Consider the following 21,305-nt stretch of genomic DNA (forward strand, 5'->3'; position numbering starts at 1 on the left):
AATTAAATCAATTCTCTCGTAAATAATTTTCTTCTGATTGTCGGCGGAATCCTTAATCATTCTGTCCAAGTTAGCGCAAGTTCGTAAAATAACCCATTGCCGTTCTTAGAGCCGAACCTTACCATTGACGAATCTCCTTCTCGGTGACTGAAACAGAAACAAAAAGGGACATTTGGAGAGGTAATTAATTATCGGTCGCGCGACGTGTGTATAGGGCAAAATTGGGTTATTCCGCGCGTGAAAAGTGCCCCCCGGTAAGAAAAAGCGCGACGCAAAGAGTCGCTGAGAGAGCGGGGCGGAGAATTATTGTTCTCCGGTGTTCACCCAAGCTCGTATCAACTGCCGTGTGATTTACTGCACGACGGATTTACTCGGTAAATTCAGTACGGAGGTACGTGTCACTGAAAAACCCGATTGTCCCGTGAAAGCGATCAAATTTTTATACGGCGCCGCGGGTGGGTGGGTCCGAATCGTTTCTCTTTACGTCAGCGGACGAAAAGTGGGACGTCTCTTTTTTTACGCTCTCCTCCACGTTTACTTGGACAGACGTGAAACAAAAATGTATCCCGACTAAAACCGACTAATTAAAAAAAAGAAAAAGGTCGTCGCAGTGCAGAGGCGATCCGTTTTGGTGGCTTGAATTTATTTGCGCGAAGGGGGGGACTGATATCACCGCGAAAGACAATCGATAACGGCGTTTGTTCCCCCAAGACGGATGCGCGCTGCTGAAATAACGAAAGTTTCCCTTCGAACCTCTGTATTTAAGCGAAAGGATTATTAAACGGTCTTTTTTGCGACGGTCGAAGAAAAAAATTGGGAAAATAGAGAAGGGAGATTAATAAACGTCTTGTCGATTTATTTCCTAAATTTCGATTTCACGCAGAACACGTTTGTCAAAGGGGATTTTTCGATAAAAGCGAACTTGGCGAAAATATTGGTTCGACGTGCTAAAATTGCACACATGGGAAATAGATGTGTAGTCGATATGCTTTTTTGAAGTTTACTCCAAAGCGAAGGTATTTTATTTTTTCACTAAAATGTTTTATTGGAATTGCAATCTTAATTGATAACCAGGTGGTAGGTTACCCTCTAAAGTACACGTGCCGCAAGCAAAGCGCTTTGCTCCCCACGTCAGCTGAACCGAATGTGTTATCGCAAAATGAAGGAAGAGACAAAGGGTAAAGGGCGTAGGAGACGCGAACGCTCGGGATCGATAGAACTACGAGAGAACATGAAGAGTTTTGCGGTTTATATGGTAATCTTGCGTCGTCCCAAGTATACCATTAGGTTTCGCAAACAGTGCAGCGAAGCTTCCCCATCTCCGTGTGAGAAGAACTCTAACTGTACCGGATATCACGTGATCTCTCGCTTGTCTAATCAGGATATTATTCCGATCGCGGTAGTTCCGCAACTTTTTCTCGTTCCCGGAGGACTGGGAAAAGTGCGCGAGAAGTTTCTCGACACCGCGTTTTTCCCGGGACAGATTGTTTTCGCAGGATATGTTTATCTGCGCGAAAATAAAATCCTTCTTTCGTCAGATATCTCCGCTCGCGGAGACCTGACTCGATCGAGACAAACCGTCGAATGTCGAGGCGCGTAATTATGCGAGACAAATCGTCGGCGATTGTCGCGACGATCGATCGCGAGCTCGCGAACCGATCGTTATTTCTCGGAGTTGACGGGGCGGTGGCCCCCGATGGCGATGGTCGACCGAAATATTCTTATAACTATGCAAATGAGATTCGCGTGGGAGGTTTTGCCGGCGGAACAATTCTCCCCGGGATTTCGTGCGCGACGCCACAAAAAAAGACTTGTTTAAACTCGGACTATTAATCTAGCATTTTGCACGTGATGCGCAACACCTCTGAATATTGAGAGATTCTCTGTACGCTGCTCCGTTTTCAACTTCTTACCGGACCTCTCTCGCGTCGGTCGACTGTTAGTTAACCGCCAGTTTCGACGGATATCTCGGGAGACATCAGTTTCGTGTTTATCTCGAGTACCATCGAGCACTTTGCGATTTCCGACATGGAACCATCGTTCATCGAGAAAGTTTGGGAGATATATTGCATAGCAACGGGTCACGCGACTTCGATGGGAACGAAAATTCTCTCGTTTTTCATGCGATTGATTTGCGGCGGATATTCGGAGTGACATACGAGTCGCCGTTGGTTCTCGCGGCCCGTTCAATTATTCGCATATGCCAGCGGCATAACAGCCATTTCGTGGCTTATTTAACGAGTAATTTCCACAGAGTTAGAAAAATATTGCGCCGGCTACAAAAAAATCTTATGCACGACCTATCTTTCGTGAATGTGCGAGTTTACACTCTCTCTTTGGTCAATACGCTCGAATCGGCTAATTGATCTGAAGACCGAGAATGGTTAATTGGACGTAGTTACCTAATACTTCATACCCTGACTGGTTTACTGGGCGTAGAAGATAGAGCACGCCAACCAAAATGCAAACGCTCTTTTTCTCCGTCGTTCACCATTCTCCATTTTCCGCCTTTTTCGCATTTCCCTTAAATCTCTCGATATCTTCCGTGCTGCGAATTTTTTCCTCGAACGGGAAAAAATTCACCGCTCTGAATAATATGATCCGCTTTATCGCGTTAATTTGTACAAATGCGCTTGGAACGAGGATTAGCCGCGGCACCCGAAACCGCCGTGGTATTTATCGTTTAAATATGAAATTACTTTACCGCAGCACGTACGCATTTAATCGTGCCAGTGAAATATCGGGAAAATCAATTGTAATAGGGAATGCAAATTTTAGGAGCTACTGTGTAAAGCATTCAACATACTGTTGGCCATGTGCCGCCGCGTTACATATTGCACTGTGTGTATCAGTGATTAACTCTATAATGAACGATCTAAAGATGATAAAAAGCCGATAAAAGCAAATAGAATTTAATTTTTAATATGACGCTTTGATGAAAAAGTTACGCCACTTATATTTTTCAAAAAAATGTACTATGGCTTAAAAAAAGAAATAACAGTTAAATAGACTAAGAAATAATCAACGAGAAACAAACTTGTCGTTTATTTCTTTGAGTTTTGAGATGTTGGGGCTCGAATAAGTAATGAAGATCGTATTCGCTCAAAATAAAAAAATAATGTTTAGATTGAACACGCGTCTGTCACAATTATTATTCTACCACTTATTATAGTTGGAATTTTTCAAGATGCCGCTTATCAAGTTTCTGTTCTCGTATCTTCTCGTTCGCCACAAGAAAGTAAGAAGATGGTACAATGTAGTTTAGGTTTCAAGACCTTTGGTTAAAAGCTATATATCCGTCGCACGTGTTCAGGAAGTTGTATGGACAGTAGATTTTTGCAAGTTTTCACCCACCATTTCTCCAGATATATTCCTCATACATTGCTTCTCCCATCCAGACACTCCCCCGTCTCTCCTTTCTTCCGCATTCGATAATAACCTCGGGAGTTACTTTACTCATGCGCGTTTTCCGTCGCGACGAGCACAAGTTTTTCTAATCTGCGGCTCAACGACGCTCGTAAATGGGAGCGTCGAGGACTGTCGAAAGGTACCGTCGAAGAAATTCAGTGATATTGCTGTCACCACCTCTGTCACCACATGCTGACGTAATCTCAGCTCTATTTTCCAACAGTTGAATTAGGTTAGCGTTTTTCCTGGCCGCCCGTTTCGTTCGCGCTCGTCCTGGCGATAAAGTCGAAATTGTCGAATCAATCGACGCGTGCTTGGCAAACTGACGCGATATTCTTTCGCTTTCAAATACATTCCGTATTCGCATATCATATTTTCTGCTCGCGATTCGTTTCGACTCGAAACTTTCGAGCAGACGTGTAGTATACGAGTACATGGCGCGACGTAAAGCACAGTCGCTTCGTGTTCGCAGTTCGCCAAATATCGGGGGGAAACTTGCGTCGAGGTTCGATGAATTTTTAAATAGGATATATGACAGATGTATAAACATGTGATATTGCGCGGTTGCACTTAGTACCGAGAGACACGAGACACGAGGCTGTGTTTAATCGCGTGCCGTAACTACGGTGCACGAAGTCTTGAATTAATGCCGCGGAGCTCGGCTTCCCTCACGCTCCGCCGTTATTCAAATTTGCCGTTTCACCAGGGGAGCGCCTGCCAACTGGCTGTCGGGTCTCGGGTAGGTACGAGGCGTTTATCAAAATGACTGCCTTAAACACGACCCTTCTTATTTTAGGGACGCGTACGTTTGCGGCGCGGTATATTGTGTAATCTCCCGGGACATGTGTTATTTGCAATTTTAATTTTTCGCGCGCCGCAGGGTAACCGATCTGTAATACATCGTTCAAACTAAAATTATGGGCTTCGCAAAACTCGAGTTCTCATTAGAGATATATTAGATGCCAACGTGCACGTGTGAAAACTTAGTTAAATAAATACGTTTTTAATTCTTTAATTCGGTATTTTCCCAAAAAATGCTCTGAATTTATTAAAATATGCTTTGAATAAAAAAATATACATGCAGTTGTACCCGTCGCTCTTTAAGTTACTAACATAAATGAAGAAAATTAAATTGAGTAGCTGATACTTTATGATAATTTGAGTACGAGCGAAATTTTTTATAGGGCTTTCAAAAATATGATGTTCTTATGAACTATGCCATTTCCCTCGCGATTTATGTGCAGAGCGAACGAATGTACCTTATACGAGAAGTGTTCGTAAAAATAGCGTTATCTAGCTTGAGCTACTTTAATTCATTGAGTTCCGGGGTCCATTTAATCATTCGGACTGGTGGTAGTATCGATAGATAAGAGAAAAAGCAGAGGCGAAGGAAAGAGGAGTGCGCCTTTTCAAATAGTTGCTCCGAAAACTCATCTCGATATATACCGCCTTTATCCCACGAGAACGTAATCTCTGCTTATTTTCTCGGCGGAGGCGAGGAATCCCCGTCGTCGACTCATCGCGCCGAGTTCCGATCGATCGGTTGGCCAGATCCTTCCGAATAAAATACAACCCGTGGCTCCGAAATCAGCTCGTTGATCTTTGCGTTTTATTAGTCGGTCGAATAATAGCGAGGAAAAAAACCAAATTTGCGAAGAAATATGCGATCTGATAGCGACTGATTTTTCACGATCCCGTGATTTCATCTCGACCAATGCAGGATAGCGTAGGTATTTTCTCTTCTCCTTCGACTTCGAGTCCATTGTCTCCGGTGTATTTCTCGCAGGCCACCGCGCTGTTCTTTACGAGCGGAAGTGGCGGAAATAAAAAAAAGCGTAAAAACTTTTTCTCTTGGAGAACTAGTTCCGGTCGAGTGATTCTGATCAAGCAACGGAATTGTTTTCCGAGGTTGTCGATTCGATTTCAGAAAACTGTCAGAGGTGAGTTGTTTCGTTTGTTCGTTTCGTTTGCGAACGTGCCATAATATGCATTGTTAAAAGCAGCGATTGTCGTTGCAAGCAATCAAATGTCGGACGCGCGTTCGCGCAATGTCACTGCGAAATTTCGCGGTGGATTAGTTACCGTCGCGGATAACTTTGCGCGATTAAAAGGTGTCGACGAGGGGCGGTCGAACGCGTTACTCGAAAATGGCGAACAGCCGGCGATAATTGCGCAACTTTTTAGCCGTCGCGTGACGTACGTGCCTCCTTGCGATAATCGCTCGTAAAAGTCCGAAAAGTCTGCGTCTTCTTCGACCGCGTTAAGAAGTCCCCGGAAGCTGTCGGGTCGTTAATTAGAATAGCTTTCGAAAACTTCACGGTCGTGATGCGCGCGATGACATGGAGATGGGAAAACTTTCGAGCGGTGTCAACGGCTGTCGCACGCAAAAGGCGATCGCTCTAAAAGACTATACAGCGCGGCGGGTCTCTCGTCTCTCCGATCTTCCTTAAAGTCTCGTTAACCCGGGACCGGTTGCGGGAGATGTAATTTACGTCTCGGAGACTCATAATCGAAAAACCATTACCCCCATTTCGTGCTGAGTCGTCGGAATTATTAATAAGTTATGCTTCTCAGTTAATTAGAACGAATTATCCTTGAAGATAATGTTACGATTTCAAGTTCCAATGATGTGACCGACGAAATATTGCGATATTCTAATGACTGGCCTGGGCTATAGCTCTTTTTTAAATCAAGATAGAAAAAACTGGTAGAGAAAAATTTTTTATTGTATTCACTTTCTACTCAGTTAGGTGATTATAATTTTTCCAACTATGCATTTATGCGCTTGCAAGATGTAACTGCATTTTTTTTTTTTATAAAATCATATACTTTCTTAACGTAAATTGATTCTTTTTATTATTCTGCATATAAAAATATTAAGGTAAGGTAATCGGAACAGTTTTTTCTTATGAAAGTTTTTGAAGGATATAATCTGTATTCGCAGCAATTTATTTTAAAGAATAACTTGAAAGAACGAATTACAACAACTTATTCTAATGTAACTATAGTGACCATTTTGAAAATATTATAAAAACCGTGGAAAAATGTGTAAGAAAATGTTTAGACTGTCACGGTGGTATATTTGAGCACTTAATGCAATAAAATAATTTTGATATAAAATATGCAATATCTGGAAAAATATTGACCTTCCGATTACTTTATTCTGATACTTTTATTTGCAGAATAATAAGAAGAATCGATTTACGTTAAAAAGAGTATATGATTCCATAAAAAAAGATACAGTTACATTTTGCAAGTGCATTGGTATTATTTGAAAAAATATGATCACAGAATAGTGGTAGAGATCATACTAAACAATGATAGATTTTTCATTACCACTTTTTTCTATCTTAACTCAGCATGGAATTCTAACTCAATTACTAGAGTGAGTCCCCCTGTATGCGTATCTCTCTGATAAGAAAAGAGAAACAAAAATGTATTTTTTTATGCAGCATGCACAAACAATGATGATTTATGAATGGATTGTAAAATGCATTTCGTGCAATCGCGTACGAAAAAATTCGCGCGTTTATTCCGGGATTAACGATTAACGTGTTAAATGTGACTATTTACGCGCGCAATATAGGTATCACTCCTCTTCTGTTTTATCAGCTTTTATGCGAAAATTTTTGATAGACCAGATTTCCGAGGCTTTATAATGGATTAAATCTTTATTTATCTCATTCGTAATTTATACCTGACAATAAAAAATATTTAAAGGGCGTGTAAAAATAGATGGACGTTTCCTGCGTTCAGAAATGATCCACGTAAGTTACATATGTAATCCGGGTATATATATGTATATATATTTGTTTATTTTTTTTATTTTTAGAGAAACTAATTCCCTAATTAAGTTTAAAAATAAAAGCGACGAGGAAAAGTCAATAAAATACGCGCAGGAGCGAATGCAAACGAAAAATTTCCTTGTTTTAAGTAAGAATTATACATACCCACTAAACTGATGGTTAAAAAATAAAAATAAAAGAGATTCAATTTTTTATTGAGACAAAAGAATGTTTTGGGGATAAAAAAATTGTACCTGTTCTTTTTTCGGTAGTTGACGCGCGGAGGTGTGCGGCATGTGGTTCGTTTAAAGGACATAATGCGGACGAGAATGCTCGGTCGCTGCAAAATATGCGTCGTCGTAATACGCGCGATACGTAAGCTTCTCTGCGGGGATACACAACGCCTGGTTGCACGTAAATGCGGATCCGTCGCGCGGCTGTATATACTCCGTCGTGTATACAGGTATGCATTCTGTTTGCACACACGCGAGGGAACGTGAACGATTGCGCAAATACGACGGACTCGCCCGGCGATGCGACGATGCAACGCGGCGGTAACTTCACCGAGAAAGAGAGAGAGGGAGGAATTTCGGGACATTATGCACGCGAGTGCAAATACAATTTATACACAGATAGTTGTTACGTTTACGAGTTTGCGCATACGACGTCACCGACATCCGCTCCGAACACCGTAATTGGGACAGAGTAAGCGCAGGGTGTAAAGGGTTAACTTTCGAAGTTCCGCGTGTTCTGGTCGGGGATGCGGACTGCGGCGTTGCGCGAACTGCGCGGTAAATTTTCACGGGTTATCGCAGCACATTGCAGGATTCGACGCACTCGCGCGCATCCTTTGTGACCGGGATTAATGCAGTCTAGTCCGCATTTATGCGCGGGAGACCCGGAAGCGCTAGCTGTCGCGAATTGTACAATTTTATCTCCGTGAAAACATACGAACGGCTCTCGGTCAGGGAATTCCGCGCGCACCGCTGATCGTGTTTCACCGCCGCTGGCAACTCTCGATGCGACACTCGAACAGTGTAGTTTGGTGGGTGACCAAGTCTCTCTTCGTTTCCGGCGGAATTCAATTTCCACGCGAGCGTTATCGAGGACCCGCACCTCCGCGTCTCTTACGCTATGCAGACTGCAAATCCGTCGCCGGCGCGTTTACAGTATACCCTATCGTCGCCTTCTATCATCGGCATCGACAATTTACGGCACGATCGCCTCGCTTATTCGATGCACGTGCACGTGCGTAACACGCCTCCGCAATTTGCGACGATAACCAGCGCCGTGCCGTTACGACAACAGCGACGGCGGCGATAATGGTGGAAAATCGTCGACGGGAAAGTGGAGTCACGCCTCTTATTAGCGGGCCGATCTCGGCCCGAGGAGAAACTCCATTTTTCAAGGTTCGTTATCTCGTACTCGTTTAAGCAAAGAGGTTTAAGCAAAGAGCAAATGTAACATCAGTCTATATCGAGTCAGATAGTACAGCTCGGTGTAGCTCGCAACTTTTTTAGCGATATTATTGCACGTAATGCCCAACTTTCGCTTGGAATGTTTTAATTTACATTTTAATTCATATAACAATTTGAAACGAAAAAGTAGTTACTGATTGAGGATAAACTTTATTCGCCGAACATTTAGTTTTTTTTCAGTCTGTTCTAATCTGAAATATTTCTCAACAAATTAAATAATTGAATAATTTCAGCATAATCCACCGACATCGTCAATTGAAGAAGAATGGTTGTGATCTTTGAATCGAGTTCGCTCGGTAAATCGATTTTGAATGTGAACAGATTCGCAGTTCCGTGTATTTCCGTGAAACAACTGGTTGCAAAGTGCATTTTAATGGAACGCTTGAATTAACGGCGCCGTCCCGGATGTAACGCGATCGAATCCGACGGGACGCATTGTGCACGCATTGCGATACACGTTGCGAGAATATGGTAACGACTCGTGCGAACTATTTACGCGGACGCAATTGGGACGGTGTTTCGTGCAATCGTGTAACACAATTACGACGATCTCACCGCGTTGATAGAAGCGAATTGAATTAAATTTTGACGACTCTCGCGTCTATTATGTGATCTTTGCGCGCGGTAAACTTGCGCTCGGACAGGAAATGCGACTGATGCATTTTATTATATTATTTCGTAATAAAATGTCGTGGCGATGGTGTGACAGTTACATGCGGTGTGTCAGGCAAATTAAATTTCTAGTCGCTTGTACGCGGCACGGTCTAGCGGTATATTGGATCTCTGCGTGTTATTAGTGAAAAACGAGAAACGAGGAAAATCGCAAAAAGCTTTGGTTACGTTTGCTGAATATTGATTCGGCTATATTTTTTCATTATCGTTAACGGAGATTACAGTGTAGCCTTAGTAATCGCAAACAATAACCTAATTGTTGAAATTTGCTGAATAATAGTTAATAACAATCTATATAGTAAACGATTAATAATTAATAATATATGCATATGAATAACGGATGATGTTAATTAATCGCAATAATTAATCGAACTACGCACAAGCCACTGTTCGTGTTATTTCGAGATCGCGTGTACGTCGTGAAAGCCACAAAATCTTTCGTTAAATATACTAATTCCATTGCCTATTTGGCACGAGCGTGCGGAACAAACACGGGCGAGATTCGCAGGACGATAAATCGTTGATCTATGTCTATGTCTACGCCCGTGTTGATTCCCGCACGGTTGTGTCTTACCTCCGCTCCGCTTCGTCACCTCTCTCGCGCACAAGTGCTCTCCCACCAATTACTGGGATACACATAAACGCGGCTTTGACAGACGGTGGAAGTGTGCGTTGCGGTTTAAGCTCCCGTGCGACACGAGACATCGTCACATCGCTATTGTCTCGAAACGCGACAAGACAGCGGCACGCATATCAGCCACACGTGCGAGAAGCGTGTCACGAAACGGAGTGCCAAGTCGACTTTTTTAATCTCCCTTTTTCAATCTCTTTTAATGACAGCGAGATGGATCGAGGTTTCGGTCGGGTCTGCATGATTTATTAAAAAAAAAATGCGGCACGCCACAGTTTTAATCTACAATTAATCCCGTGTTCGAATGAACAGGAAACAAAAACTTTATCGAGAAACATGTTACACAGGACATCGATCACTTATACTCACTATAATTAAAATGATTTGATATTTGTAATAATCTTCTCGCGTTCGTAAGCATTGCGACTGAACGCGGAGAATGTCGAGTGTGAAATATAGAATATGGGTGATTATTGTGTAGCGTTAATTAACGCCCGTAATCCTGCATAACTGTTGTATCGAGTTGCATCTGAGTTTATTAATATTTTTCACTCAGGCTGAAAGCAATTCGTGCGTGTAAATATGCCGCGTGGGAGGCGCCGAACAAAATACCGGATAATCCCAGCGTATTAATTAACATGCGTAATTGGCCATGTTTTTCACTTGACTCGTATACATGTGAGTATCTTCAAGTGGATATTTCAGATATTTAGCATCGAGTTAGTTTGTTTATTATGATTTTCCTAATTATTAACACACTTCCACGGTATCGTTATCATGAAATCAAATTATTGACACAACGTGAAGTTATAATTATTTATGCAATGATTTGATATTATTACAAGACTCACGATTTGATCCGCAATTGTTTTATCGTTTGCAATGTTTCGTTTGCAACGAACGAACGAAGAAAAATGTGATTCGTTCCTGATCGGCGATTTGGCGGCGAATGTCAATGGTCACGTTTGAAAAATGCGCACATGCTCAAAATATTGCATGGATCTTATTGAGAATTTCTATATTCTCTGATAAAATTCATACATTTTCTAAATAAAACTTCGCTGTCGGAATAAATTTTTACGGCTACGATAGATCTCTCGCATTTGACGCGGTTTTCATTTAAAAAAATGTACCTCAAGAGAATGGAAAACACAGCAGGAATAATAGCTATAACTTTGCGAAAAGATCTACGATTTCTTTTGTTCATTCGTTCCTTCGTTCGTTCATTCTATTAGATTGTCCGTCATCCTTCTTCTCCTTATCTTCATCTTCCACTCTTGGCATAAAAATGAGAATTGTGTTTGCGCGGTCATGCCGGAGCGTGGAAAGGGAATTTCTAAAGAAGAAGTAAAGAGACGGCTCCGGCGCCGAGCAAAAGACTTCGCCCGGCCCATCTGTATTCCATTTTCTTAGAATAAGGAGCTATCGTGCTCCTTCCATCGACGCCGGAGTGCACCGTGTCGTCTGATTTTACTGCTGGAAATCACTCGAGGACGCGAGTATGGCAGGCGCATACGTTCGAACAACTAGAAAAAACCTTTCACGCAAGCCCCATTTTCCCTGCTTGGCATCCCGAAAATAAATGCATTCCGCATTCACGCTATCTCGCGATTTTTCTATTACCGCGGGCTAAAAAAAAACGATTAATCTACATTGAAATTTTCTGCGGCATGTATGTTAATTAGCATCGTGTCGACGTGTACAAAAAATGCGTTCTTTTTATAGCAATGATTTTTAAGTAATTTCCGAAAGAAGATGAGATATATATATGTAATAAGATTCAAAAGTTTCCCACTCAAGGATATAAAAAATATAAAACAATTTTTTTCAATATTTTTATTTAATAAGTACTTATACGTTTTTTAGAACGATAAATTAATTGTTTTATTTATCACTAAAAATATGTTCTAAATTTTTATCCTTGAAATAGTTTAATACTGCGGAAATCACTTCTTCATCATCGGTGTTTTTTCCACGCAAATTAGATTTTAAAAGTTCAGAAAAATTAATTTCTCGTTCTAAAAAAATACATTGAAATAAAGAGTGATTATATTTTTTGAAAAATAAAAATAGTTGTTTTATTTTATCATTTTTTTAATACCTTTGAGCCGGAAACTTTTGGACCTCACTACGTAAAATTGAAGAAAAACTTCAGTAACATTTTCTAGTAATATTTTGCGTTACCGAAATAATTTATAATTTTTGTTTATAGCGGATATTTTATAAATATTTGATTCTAAATTTCTCGCATGTATATAGATCATCAGATTTTAAGCAGAATCGTCCGTTTCCTTTAAAAAGTAGCAAAATTGAAGAATTTTTTAATTTTTATTAAAACAACGATATATTGTTACTCTTTGAAATACTCACGGGAATATTCGCGATAAAGGGATCAAGAACGAATCCCCTCAGGTGACAACTGGGTTATCCATTTTCATTAACACATTAATAAAAATCGATCATATTTTCCATCCATGCCGTTCGTCGTGGCAGAGCCGCGTGATATTAAATATTAAATAAATGGTTGTAAATGGAGGAATTCCAGGATAAAATATAACCGCGGTTGCGCACATTTCTGCGTTTCCTAAAAGACAAAAGACCCACGACGCCGACGACCACCTTAAATCGTCCGTGACTTGCAGTTCGTATTCTAGTCGAGTGCATCGTGCTTTTATGTTCCTTGCGAAACCGGGGCTCGCAAAATCGAACGTGATCGACATTTCGTCCACGGAACATTACGATACGGAACATGCGGGTCCGCCAATACCTGACATTTTAGATTTTATGGCTAATAAAAATCACTTTCACGTTCGTCCAAACAGATATCGGCACTAATCGCGAAATAATTTATTTTGTTTCGTCTGTCTAATTTATTTCTTCCAAGCGAAGGTAAGATCGCTCGAAGATCAGCAGCTATCCGAATTAAAGACTATATTTTAACAGAGCTCTGCTTTTTTTCTGTTATTTCTAAATTTTATCGCGTGTAAACGAGCGATCGTGGTTTTTAAATGGCGCGGAAGGTTCGAAAAAGAAGTAACTGCCGAGTCGAATGCAAAAAATACGCGATACCATTGTACCTTTTTTACATCGCGAAACCATTTAATATAGCGGTTTGATAATGGCTAAAGTGATTACTCTTCCGGACTCGTAGAATATATACAGTAGATAGCTGAGATTTTTTGGTACATTCGATAGATATTTAATTAACATTATTGAACATAATTCTATATAAAGAACACGCCAACGTCTTATAAAAGGAAACCGCTTTTGCCATCGTTTGATTAAAATCGAACGCCCGAAGATGTCTTTCGGCTCTCGACTCTTCTCTCCGTCTCGCCTGAAATACACTCGTTCCACTCATTCACGTTCAGTAATCGAATTTCCTCTATCGAACGGGACTGAGGCCAACTTTTTCTCTTCATGAGGAATCGAGCGCTTTGATCTCATTAAGCTCGTTAAAGCGCTTGGAATTCTTCGGATTCCTTCGAGAAGCTAATAAGTGTATTCTTACGTTCGTATTACATCGTACGAAGATATATGAATGAAGATAGATGCGATCTTGCTGCTGTGTCTCTTATGCAAAACTACGCTGTATAAATAAAATAGGCCATGTTAAAAATTTTTACAATCTGTTCTAAATCTTAATCGTTTTGTTTTTTTTCCGGCGCGCAGCGTGAGTCACAACGGTATATTTTCCATTAGATATTTTTCTCTGAGTTACAAGTACTATTTATTTTGCCACAGATCGGAAAAGGTTATATGTACTTTATTGGATCAGATCTCTCAATATTCATCATGAAACAGCTTTCTGGATAAAAAGTTACCCTAGCGGCATCCGATGTCGATGCAAAAACCTGATGTTAAAACCCGAACAAAAAAAAATGTCAATGTGTTCTCAATCTGAGGTCCCGATAAGATAATCTCGCTGTTTCAGTATCACTGAAATGCAGATTTATCGCTGTAGTAATGACACCGGCAATAATTTTATTTTTATCGTTGTATATCGCGGCGCACGGACGCGCGCAAAAACGAGACAGTTCCATTCAAATCCAATTACCTCTCTCCGATGAAGCTTTACTCGTTCGCTATAATTTACCAGAGATACAATGATATTTTTGTTCGGTTTAATAAAAGTCTTTTAAGCACATATAGCATACCGTAAATCTCTTTTATGTACTCCAGCGTACATAGAACGGTCTTTGCGAGAGAGCGGAGCCGCGCGCATCGAAATAGCTTTGCCGTCCATGCGGTATCGGAGATGGAAATGCGCGCGTGCAGTAATGTTACGTACGAATATTCGTACGGTTTCGCGTAATCTATATAGCCGCGCGTCTATACAAAGGAAATATCTGTATTCGCATAGTTTCGATATGCGAAAAGAGCAATCATGCCCCTCTTATGCTACTGCGTTTCATTTTCGTTCGTTTATTTTTTTCGCTACGCCGAGACTTCGATCGGTTTAATCTAGCCGAGCTGTTGAATGTATGAATCATTAATAGAACGATATCAGCGCACTCGGTACACGACCGCCCGCAAGGGCCCGCGGGATTACGGCAACGGTCCCATAAATTCAACCTCGTTTGAACAAAGGGCGGATTCTCGGGGTACATCCGGTTCCTCCGCCCAGCAGTCGGGCGCGTATCTATCGCGCCGTCCTAGATTCTAGTTCCAAGCGTTTCGGGACTGTAACGAGATTACAGGGGCTGGAAATTAACATCGGAGAAATACCGTTGCCGCGCGAGAAGTTGGGCGAAACTCGCGGCGTTGCGCCGCGCCCCCGCGTGTTCGCCGGTTCGAAGAGCGAGGCGAAGGAAACGACTGCTCGATAGTCAATTAGCGCTCATTTAACCGGGATCACTCATCGATAAGTGATTCGTTCGGCGCGAGAGCGTGTTTCGTTCGTTGCCGCTCGCAGTTATTCGCACGGATATTCGATTTTCCCGTCGGGATAATTGCCGTTGGCGCTACGTGCATCCTCGAATAATCGGTGCCTTAACTGATCGGTGGGATTTCGTGTCTCCTCGTCAGCTGCCTAGAGTAGACGAGGTGTAACCCCGAAAGACTCGTCCTGCGGGGATATAACCGACGTGTAAAGGACGCGCATGCAAGAGTTTGCACTTTCCGCGCGGCTGTTATGTCTTTGAGAAATTAAATTAACCCCGTACACGCTCGCGCACGTGGCTGAAAAATTTAGGATAAGAGCACTTCGTGATAGGGAGGCGAGCATTTTCCTCGGAAAGAGAACGGTAGCGGGGCTGTACACGTATAACACAATTTCATAAAGCATGCTTTACGTTTATGACCGGTACTTGTTATATTTTCATTTTGGAGGTGTATAAGGAGGAATATATAATATCATTCGCACAACTTTTGGAACGTCTGACAACGATCTTTTGTTAAACATCACTTTTAGTTTATAATCTCTTACGTAAACTATTGAAATTTAATCAATTTAGTCATTTAATTACTTCAGGCATTTCTCTTATTTAAATAGAGAACGTAACGGACCATGTCGGATTTGGCGAACTCGTCGATTTGTACACTGAAACGGCTTGAACGTACATTCCGAGAGCTTCCGAACTCTCGATTTAGCTGCTTGTATCAACTAAATGGAACTTTCAAATTTGCTTTATTTAGATACGGGTGGATGTAAATATTTTAATACAATGTAAATATCAATGCGGCTCTGCAACTGTATTAATGTTGCTAAAGCGAAATTTCAAGTTAATTTCATCCAGGCGGGGCCGCAGCTTATAGATATTTAGAAATCGCCTCATATTGCGGAACGGAAAGTTGACGGGCGTACAGAGTAAAAACTCGCGGCAAAACGCGAAGCTCGACAGGCAGAGCGATTACATATGCGGCCGGCCGGTAATCGTCGACGTCTAGTTCGCACGCGTGTATAATACCCCCTCGCAAGCGCATAGGCGACGGCGACGTGCGCGGCGAGTGAAAAAGCATTACGTGCATCGATCGTTCACCGTGACAGACGACGTGCCGAGACGGGGGGATAGTCGGCGGGTAAAAATGAATAATAACCGACGACGACGTCGACGTCGCGTTTGCAAAGGACGGAAAAGGAAGCGTTCGCAAACTTCACGTATCGTCGTTTCCATTCCGGAGGGGGCCGAGGGAAGGAGACGAGGGTAAAAGACGCGGGGGGATGGCGGGGGTCACCCAGGCAAACGTATTCGTTCTGCCGTTCTCGCGACGGGAAGAAAAAAGGACACCGGCGACGAATCGCAGCGGTTTTAACGCGACGCCGACGCCGACGCGTCGCGTCAACTTGTACGCGATACGCTCGTTCGATTTTTCCGTCCTGGTTTCTTTTGTAGGAAAAGCGCGCCGGGTCACTAGCGAAAATAACATTCAATACCTATGACCCGAAATAAACCGCGGCCGATTTTGCGAGTATCGCGAACTTCCTGGAAAATTGCCGGACGCGAAGCTCTCTTTTCCGCGATTCCCGAAGGATGAAACGTGACTCCGAGAATTTTCTGGATGATTCATGGTCGATGCGCTCGCCGTCGCTCGACGGCGGGGATTTAAGCCGGGGGATTGAAGTCGGCACGAAACTCGCCGAGTATTACTTCTCTCGCGTCCGACGGGTAAGGACTTCGCTCGGACATAAAGCTGATGCGGGAAAAATGAACGGAGCGGAACATCTGCCGTAAAAGTGCCTGCGAATTTATTATTTTCGTTGACTTTGTAATGTGACGCGACATAAAAGCGAATTTAAGTATCCAATACTACTCAGGGAGTATATAAGGAAGCCATAAGCAGAGGGATATGTCGGAGCTATGGCGATAGAAGCGAGGTTCTTTTCCCTTACGGCTGAACGCAGATATTTATTTGTTAGGTATCTCGTTAGATGTGGAGTAAAATAGGTGGGGATGAAGTAAATATCAGTGGGGCTTTACCCGGTATTCGTTTTAAATTCCTAAATATAAGGTCATAAACACCTCTGTATACGTGAGTCGATCAGTTAGAACTTGCGGGAGGCTGCCTAGGAAAAACGGCGAAACTTTGTCGTGACGTAATACACGATCGTCCATCGTGGCGGCACTCTAGCTAGATCCTAAAGAGAAATTGAGTAACATCTCGCGAGGAACCGAAGATAAATGATAGTTTTCGCAGTTTATCGGCGAGATCCTTGCGGTTCGCGCGCGTGTATCACGAAGAACCTGAGCGCAGTTTGTCTGCGAGTTTACACGCAGACAAATTGCGCGCAAGAACTTTGCCGGTCGTGTTGAAGCTCGCGAGCGTGCGTAAGTAAACTACGCCAGTAAACTACGTGAGGAACGTAGATCAGGGGCACTCGAGATAAAGCCGGGACAGGAAAAGTGAGGGACGTAATCTCGCATCAGATAAATTAATAAGCCGCTTGTGATAATGGCGCGTGTATCACGCGATCGCGAGAACGAATGCCGAGACTCGAGCACGAGGTCCTCGTAATCGCTCGTAACGCAACGTAGTCGCGAAACATTGTTTCGCCGGACTGCCTATTGATTTTCACGGGCAGATTAAATGGAAGTTTCCTGAGCGGGTGTGTGGACGGTGCTCAAGCTTGCGACAATGGTCGTAATGACGCGAAATGTTTGTATCCGGGCGTTTATGGGCGAATGTTAACTACGGACGAAATTGCCATCGGGTAGTTTTTTTATAGGAAATGAAATAGGTAATGCTTGGATAACTGTTAAATAGAGGGATAAGTATCAATTTTTAATTGTTTCTTGAAATACGAGCCTAATGTTATAACGAGATAATGGTATGTGCGAAATGAATATTTATATAAGCGACAGTTAAGTAGAGTTGAAATTATCATCGGATACAAACTATAATATGTTCAAACGATCTCTCATTTAAATATAACTTTTTGATTATTTTTAAAAATATTTTCTGTATATTTAATGTCGAAGCGACATCAATAAATAATAGAATGAAAATAATCGCTGCGCCAGCGATTTTATGGTGTTTTGTATATTGACTGTTCTATGGAGTGAGAATCCCCTTTTAGGAGGATTGCATGGTTGACCGATGAATTCTATTGTCCTGGTATATGAAGCTTCAGAAAGCTATATGTGCAGTTATGAAATGTGTGTGTATCGTCGATTGTATTACAATATACTGCGTAGCACACTTTATTTTATGTTTGTGCGCGGTAATTAACAGTTATATCTCAAATGTCTTTTTTCGTAAATGTGGCATTAATAAAGTCGCTTTTATTGCTCGGGATTATGTCAAAGCTTAATCGGAAAAACGGTGGGATTTTCGTCGACAATCGTGGGATTGTTTCTACGATCCCACCGGCTTATCCTTTTTTGGCAAATGTATGTGAAAATAAAAACTTGTTTACATAGCTAAGATTGCTTCGAATGTGAATTAAAATTAATTCGATTTGTTAAAATCTATATAAATTTAATTACTAATATAATTGGCTTTATAGCCATTAGCGTTTAACTAGAGTTAATGCGCCACTTCTTTATACCGTCGCTGATATATGATATCGCGTTATCGCGTAGCGTAATGCGTGATACAGGATCGGAGAGCGAAGATCAGATCGCCGTTACGAGCTTAACGTTACTCATCGCGATTTTATTGGATTACAGGATTACACGAAGACGAGGAAAGAATATTTGTAAATCGACGATAAAATTGCTTGCGCGCAATGTACATACAATTTATAATTTGTCGGTTAATTTTATCTATGAAATAATTTGTTATATTTAGCAATCCGCTTAGCGGAATTTTCTTTGCGCGAGTGTGTGACACGGGAGCAGAAAGTTGTAGTAAATTCGATCGCGCTAAATCTAATAATCGCGAACAAGAATGCATTACGCCGCAATTAGGTATTTCCCATTTATGTCAAGGGTGTCTGCTAATTTGAATTTTATCAAAGATTCCACGCGTGCGTGTGCTGCTCTCAAACATTGTTACTACCTCCTATGTACACAAGGGGCCGGATCTACAATTTCCGCGAAATGCCATGTTCTCCGTTCCCGTAATTAATACTTACTGATCATTAATTATTCGCAGCATAGTTGCGGCATTGGCGAGGCAGTCGCCAATCATGGTGCAACCCGGTCGTTCGTTCGCTCGCTCGCTCGCTCGACGAAAGTTGAATCGGATTATCAACCTAAACCAACCGGGTCTGAATTTATAATCCAAAAGGACGATGATGCCCGGCTAAAGGTGCATCCGCGCGTGAAATTCCTCGTGACTGCAGGCCTCTAACGAGCTCGTAATCCGTAATAACTTGTAATTTCATAGTTATTATTTCCGTAATGAGAACACCGGATCTCTCTCTCTCCCTCTCTCTCTCTCTCTCTCTCTCGTATGTTCGTCCAGCTGGCAAATTCGCGACAGTAATTTATCGCCGTTATTGGACTCTCGTGCTATCACGTTAAATCGCGACAGGCATCGGGCTTGACGTTCGTGCGCTGCTGGCGCGGAGATGTCGCATCGATAGCGCATAATTTAAACTAAATGTTACAGCAAGATGACATCCGACCGCGCCGCTAGCGCCATCCGCTCGTGACGATTTGTGTTACGAATATTATAATCCCACGCATTCGTGTTCCGTGCCCGTTTTGCAATTTACATGTCATGTTTTCTCTATCGATATTTTCCATTTAAATGTGTTATACATATGTCCCCCAGTTTCGCAATTCGAAGCAGCGTTTTAATTTCGCACAATTGTTTCGCAACATTCTGTTTTTTAACGTTCAATTAGAGAAACTATCGACGACGATATCGCTGTACCAATTTTTGTAATCGATTCATAACGATCCATTGTCGAGTCGTTCTCTAATTTCAGATGAATTTTCGTATAAAGTCAGTGCCGTCATTTTCCATACTCCAATCTATCTGTGAAGCTACTCATGCGTTCATGGAAACTTTTACGGGGATATTCACGAAAATCCCTTCTCGTATCGATCGACTTGTCCAGAAATTGCGGACTCCGAAATTGGTTTTCGGATAAGACAGGTATTTTCCGCCGCGTTAAGCACGCTAAAAGCGAAGCGCAGTTTAAATTCGTGCCTTTAAAAGTCTACTCTCGACGGTCGCAATTAAAGTTCAAGAGCGTGTCTAGTTTAGCAAGTTTCGAGAGACTCTTCCTTTGCGTAAATAATATAAAAATCCGGAAGGCAATAAAACGCGTCGCCGCAAATGACGAAATCCGTGTCGAATTTCCGCGATGGGAATTTCCTCAAAGGACTCTGGAATGCCTTCGGAAGTTGCGCCTCCCGACAACGAGTCGTGCACGAATCGGAAGTTATCGAAGGAGCGAATCATTGAAAGGTTTTGTCCGTCCAGGCGGAATAATAGACGCGAGAGCGGAAGATTTTCAAGCTCGCAGCTGATCACCGAGGCGTGCCTATCTTCGACAAAGGCCCTTCTAAATGTATCAACGGTACTTTAATAGATAAGAGCTTGGACCTCGGCTCGGACCGGGCGTCTGAAGATTGAAACTATCTATCAAGCCTAGACCTTTTGGCTGATCCTTTCTAGTGTTTTGTATCTTATTTTAGGGCTTATAAAGGCTGACATTAATAGCTGTCGTTTCGTACAATATTAAATTTGTAGGAAAGTAATTGTAAGAATTAATTTTAATTTATCGAGACAAGAAGGATTACATGGTATTATTATCTTGACTTTACGTATTCTGGTACGTAATTATAATTAATAGAATTGTAAAACATTTTTATATTTTTATAAGATATTTGAGATAATATATTTATAAAGGCATTGATAAAATTAATACACACACATGAATACACGATACTTAATAATAATTTATTTGCCAAAATTTATTTGGTTTACCTATAAAGAATTATAAACCTAATAAATTTTGACAAATAAATTATTATTAAGTATCGTGTATTTATGTGTGTGTATTAATTACCGGATATGTCATAAATATTTCCGAAACAATGGAAATTTTTCTGAATTTATAACTTGGGTGAAAATTATAAATTGGATAAAAATTCGTGAATGTCTAACAAATCTCGAATTATATACTTTATAAATATCAATATTTAAAAATTATTTGATTGCAGGCAATTAAAATAAACTATTTCAAATTGAATAGTAGTCGAAATTATTTTTTTACACTACGAACAAGTGAATAGAATGTCGTTGGAGAAACTGCAAGTAATTCAAAGCAAGGCTTTGATGTTCATTAGGGGCGGTCTGCATAAAGTTGCACCTGGATTATTCCCATACACGGGTATAACGGAAACAGGACGGTAAACGAGCGCGATGTGCGAATTTTACGGCACGTTAAACCGCTCTCTGTGCTTGAAAGAAAAGCGGGAAACCGGAGAATAT

The 21,305-nt window shown here is 41.6% G+C and overlaps 2 protein-coding genes across 5 annotated transcripts in view; one reads left to right on the forward strand and one right to left on the reverse strand.

The window, feature by feature from the left end:
• The window catches only part of LOC139771177 (frequenin-2), a 47,940-nt gene that overhangs the window by 20,372 nt on the left and 6,263 nt on the right, over nucleotides 1-21,305 (reverse strand). For all 4 annotated transcript variants that reach the window (XM_071703742.1, XM_071703743.1, XM_071703744.1 and 1 more), the window contains one exon: nucleotides 123-147. In XM_071703742.1, the coding sequence (XP_071559843.1) occupies nucleotides 123-147 (25 nt within the window). The remainder of the gene's footprint in view (nucleotides 1-122; nucleotides 148-21,305) is intronic.
• Nucleotides 1-21,305, forward strand: part of LOC139771176 (alpha-tocopherol transfer protein-like) — a 106,328-nt gene that overhangs the window by 4,874 nt on the left and 80,149 nt on the right. The gene's annotated exons all lie outside the window — the stretch shown is intronic.

This window comes from Temnothorax nylanderi, unplaced genomic scaffold, assembly GCF_030848795.1.
Source record: "Temnothorax nylanderi isolate EJ_2023f unplaced genomic scaffold, tnyl_v1.0 TNYL_tig0036_pilon, whole genome shotgun sequence".
Taxonomy (NCBI): domain Eukaryota; kingdom Metazoa; phylum Arthropoda; class Insecta; order Hymenoptera; family Formicidae; genus Temnothorax; species Temnothorax nylanderi.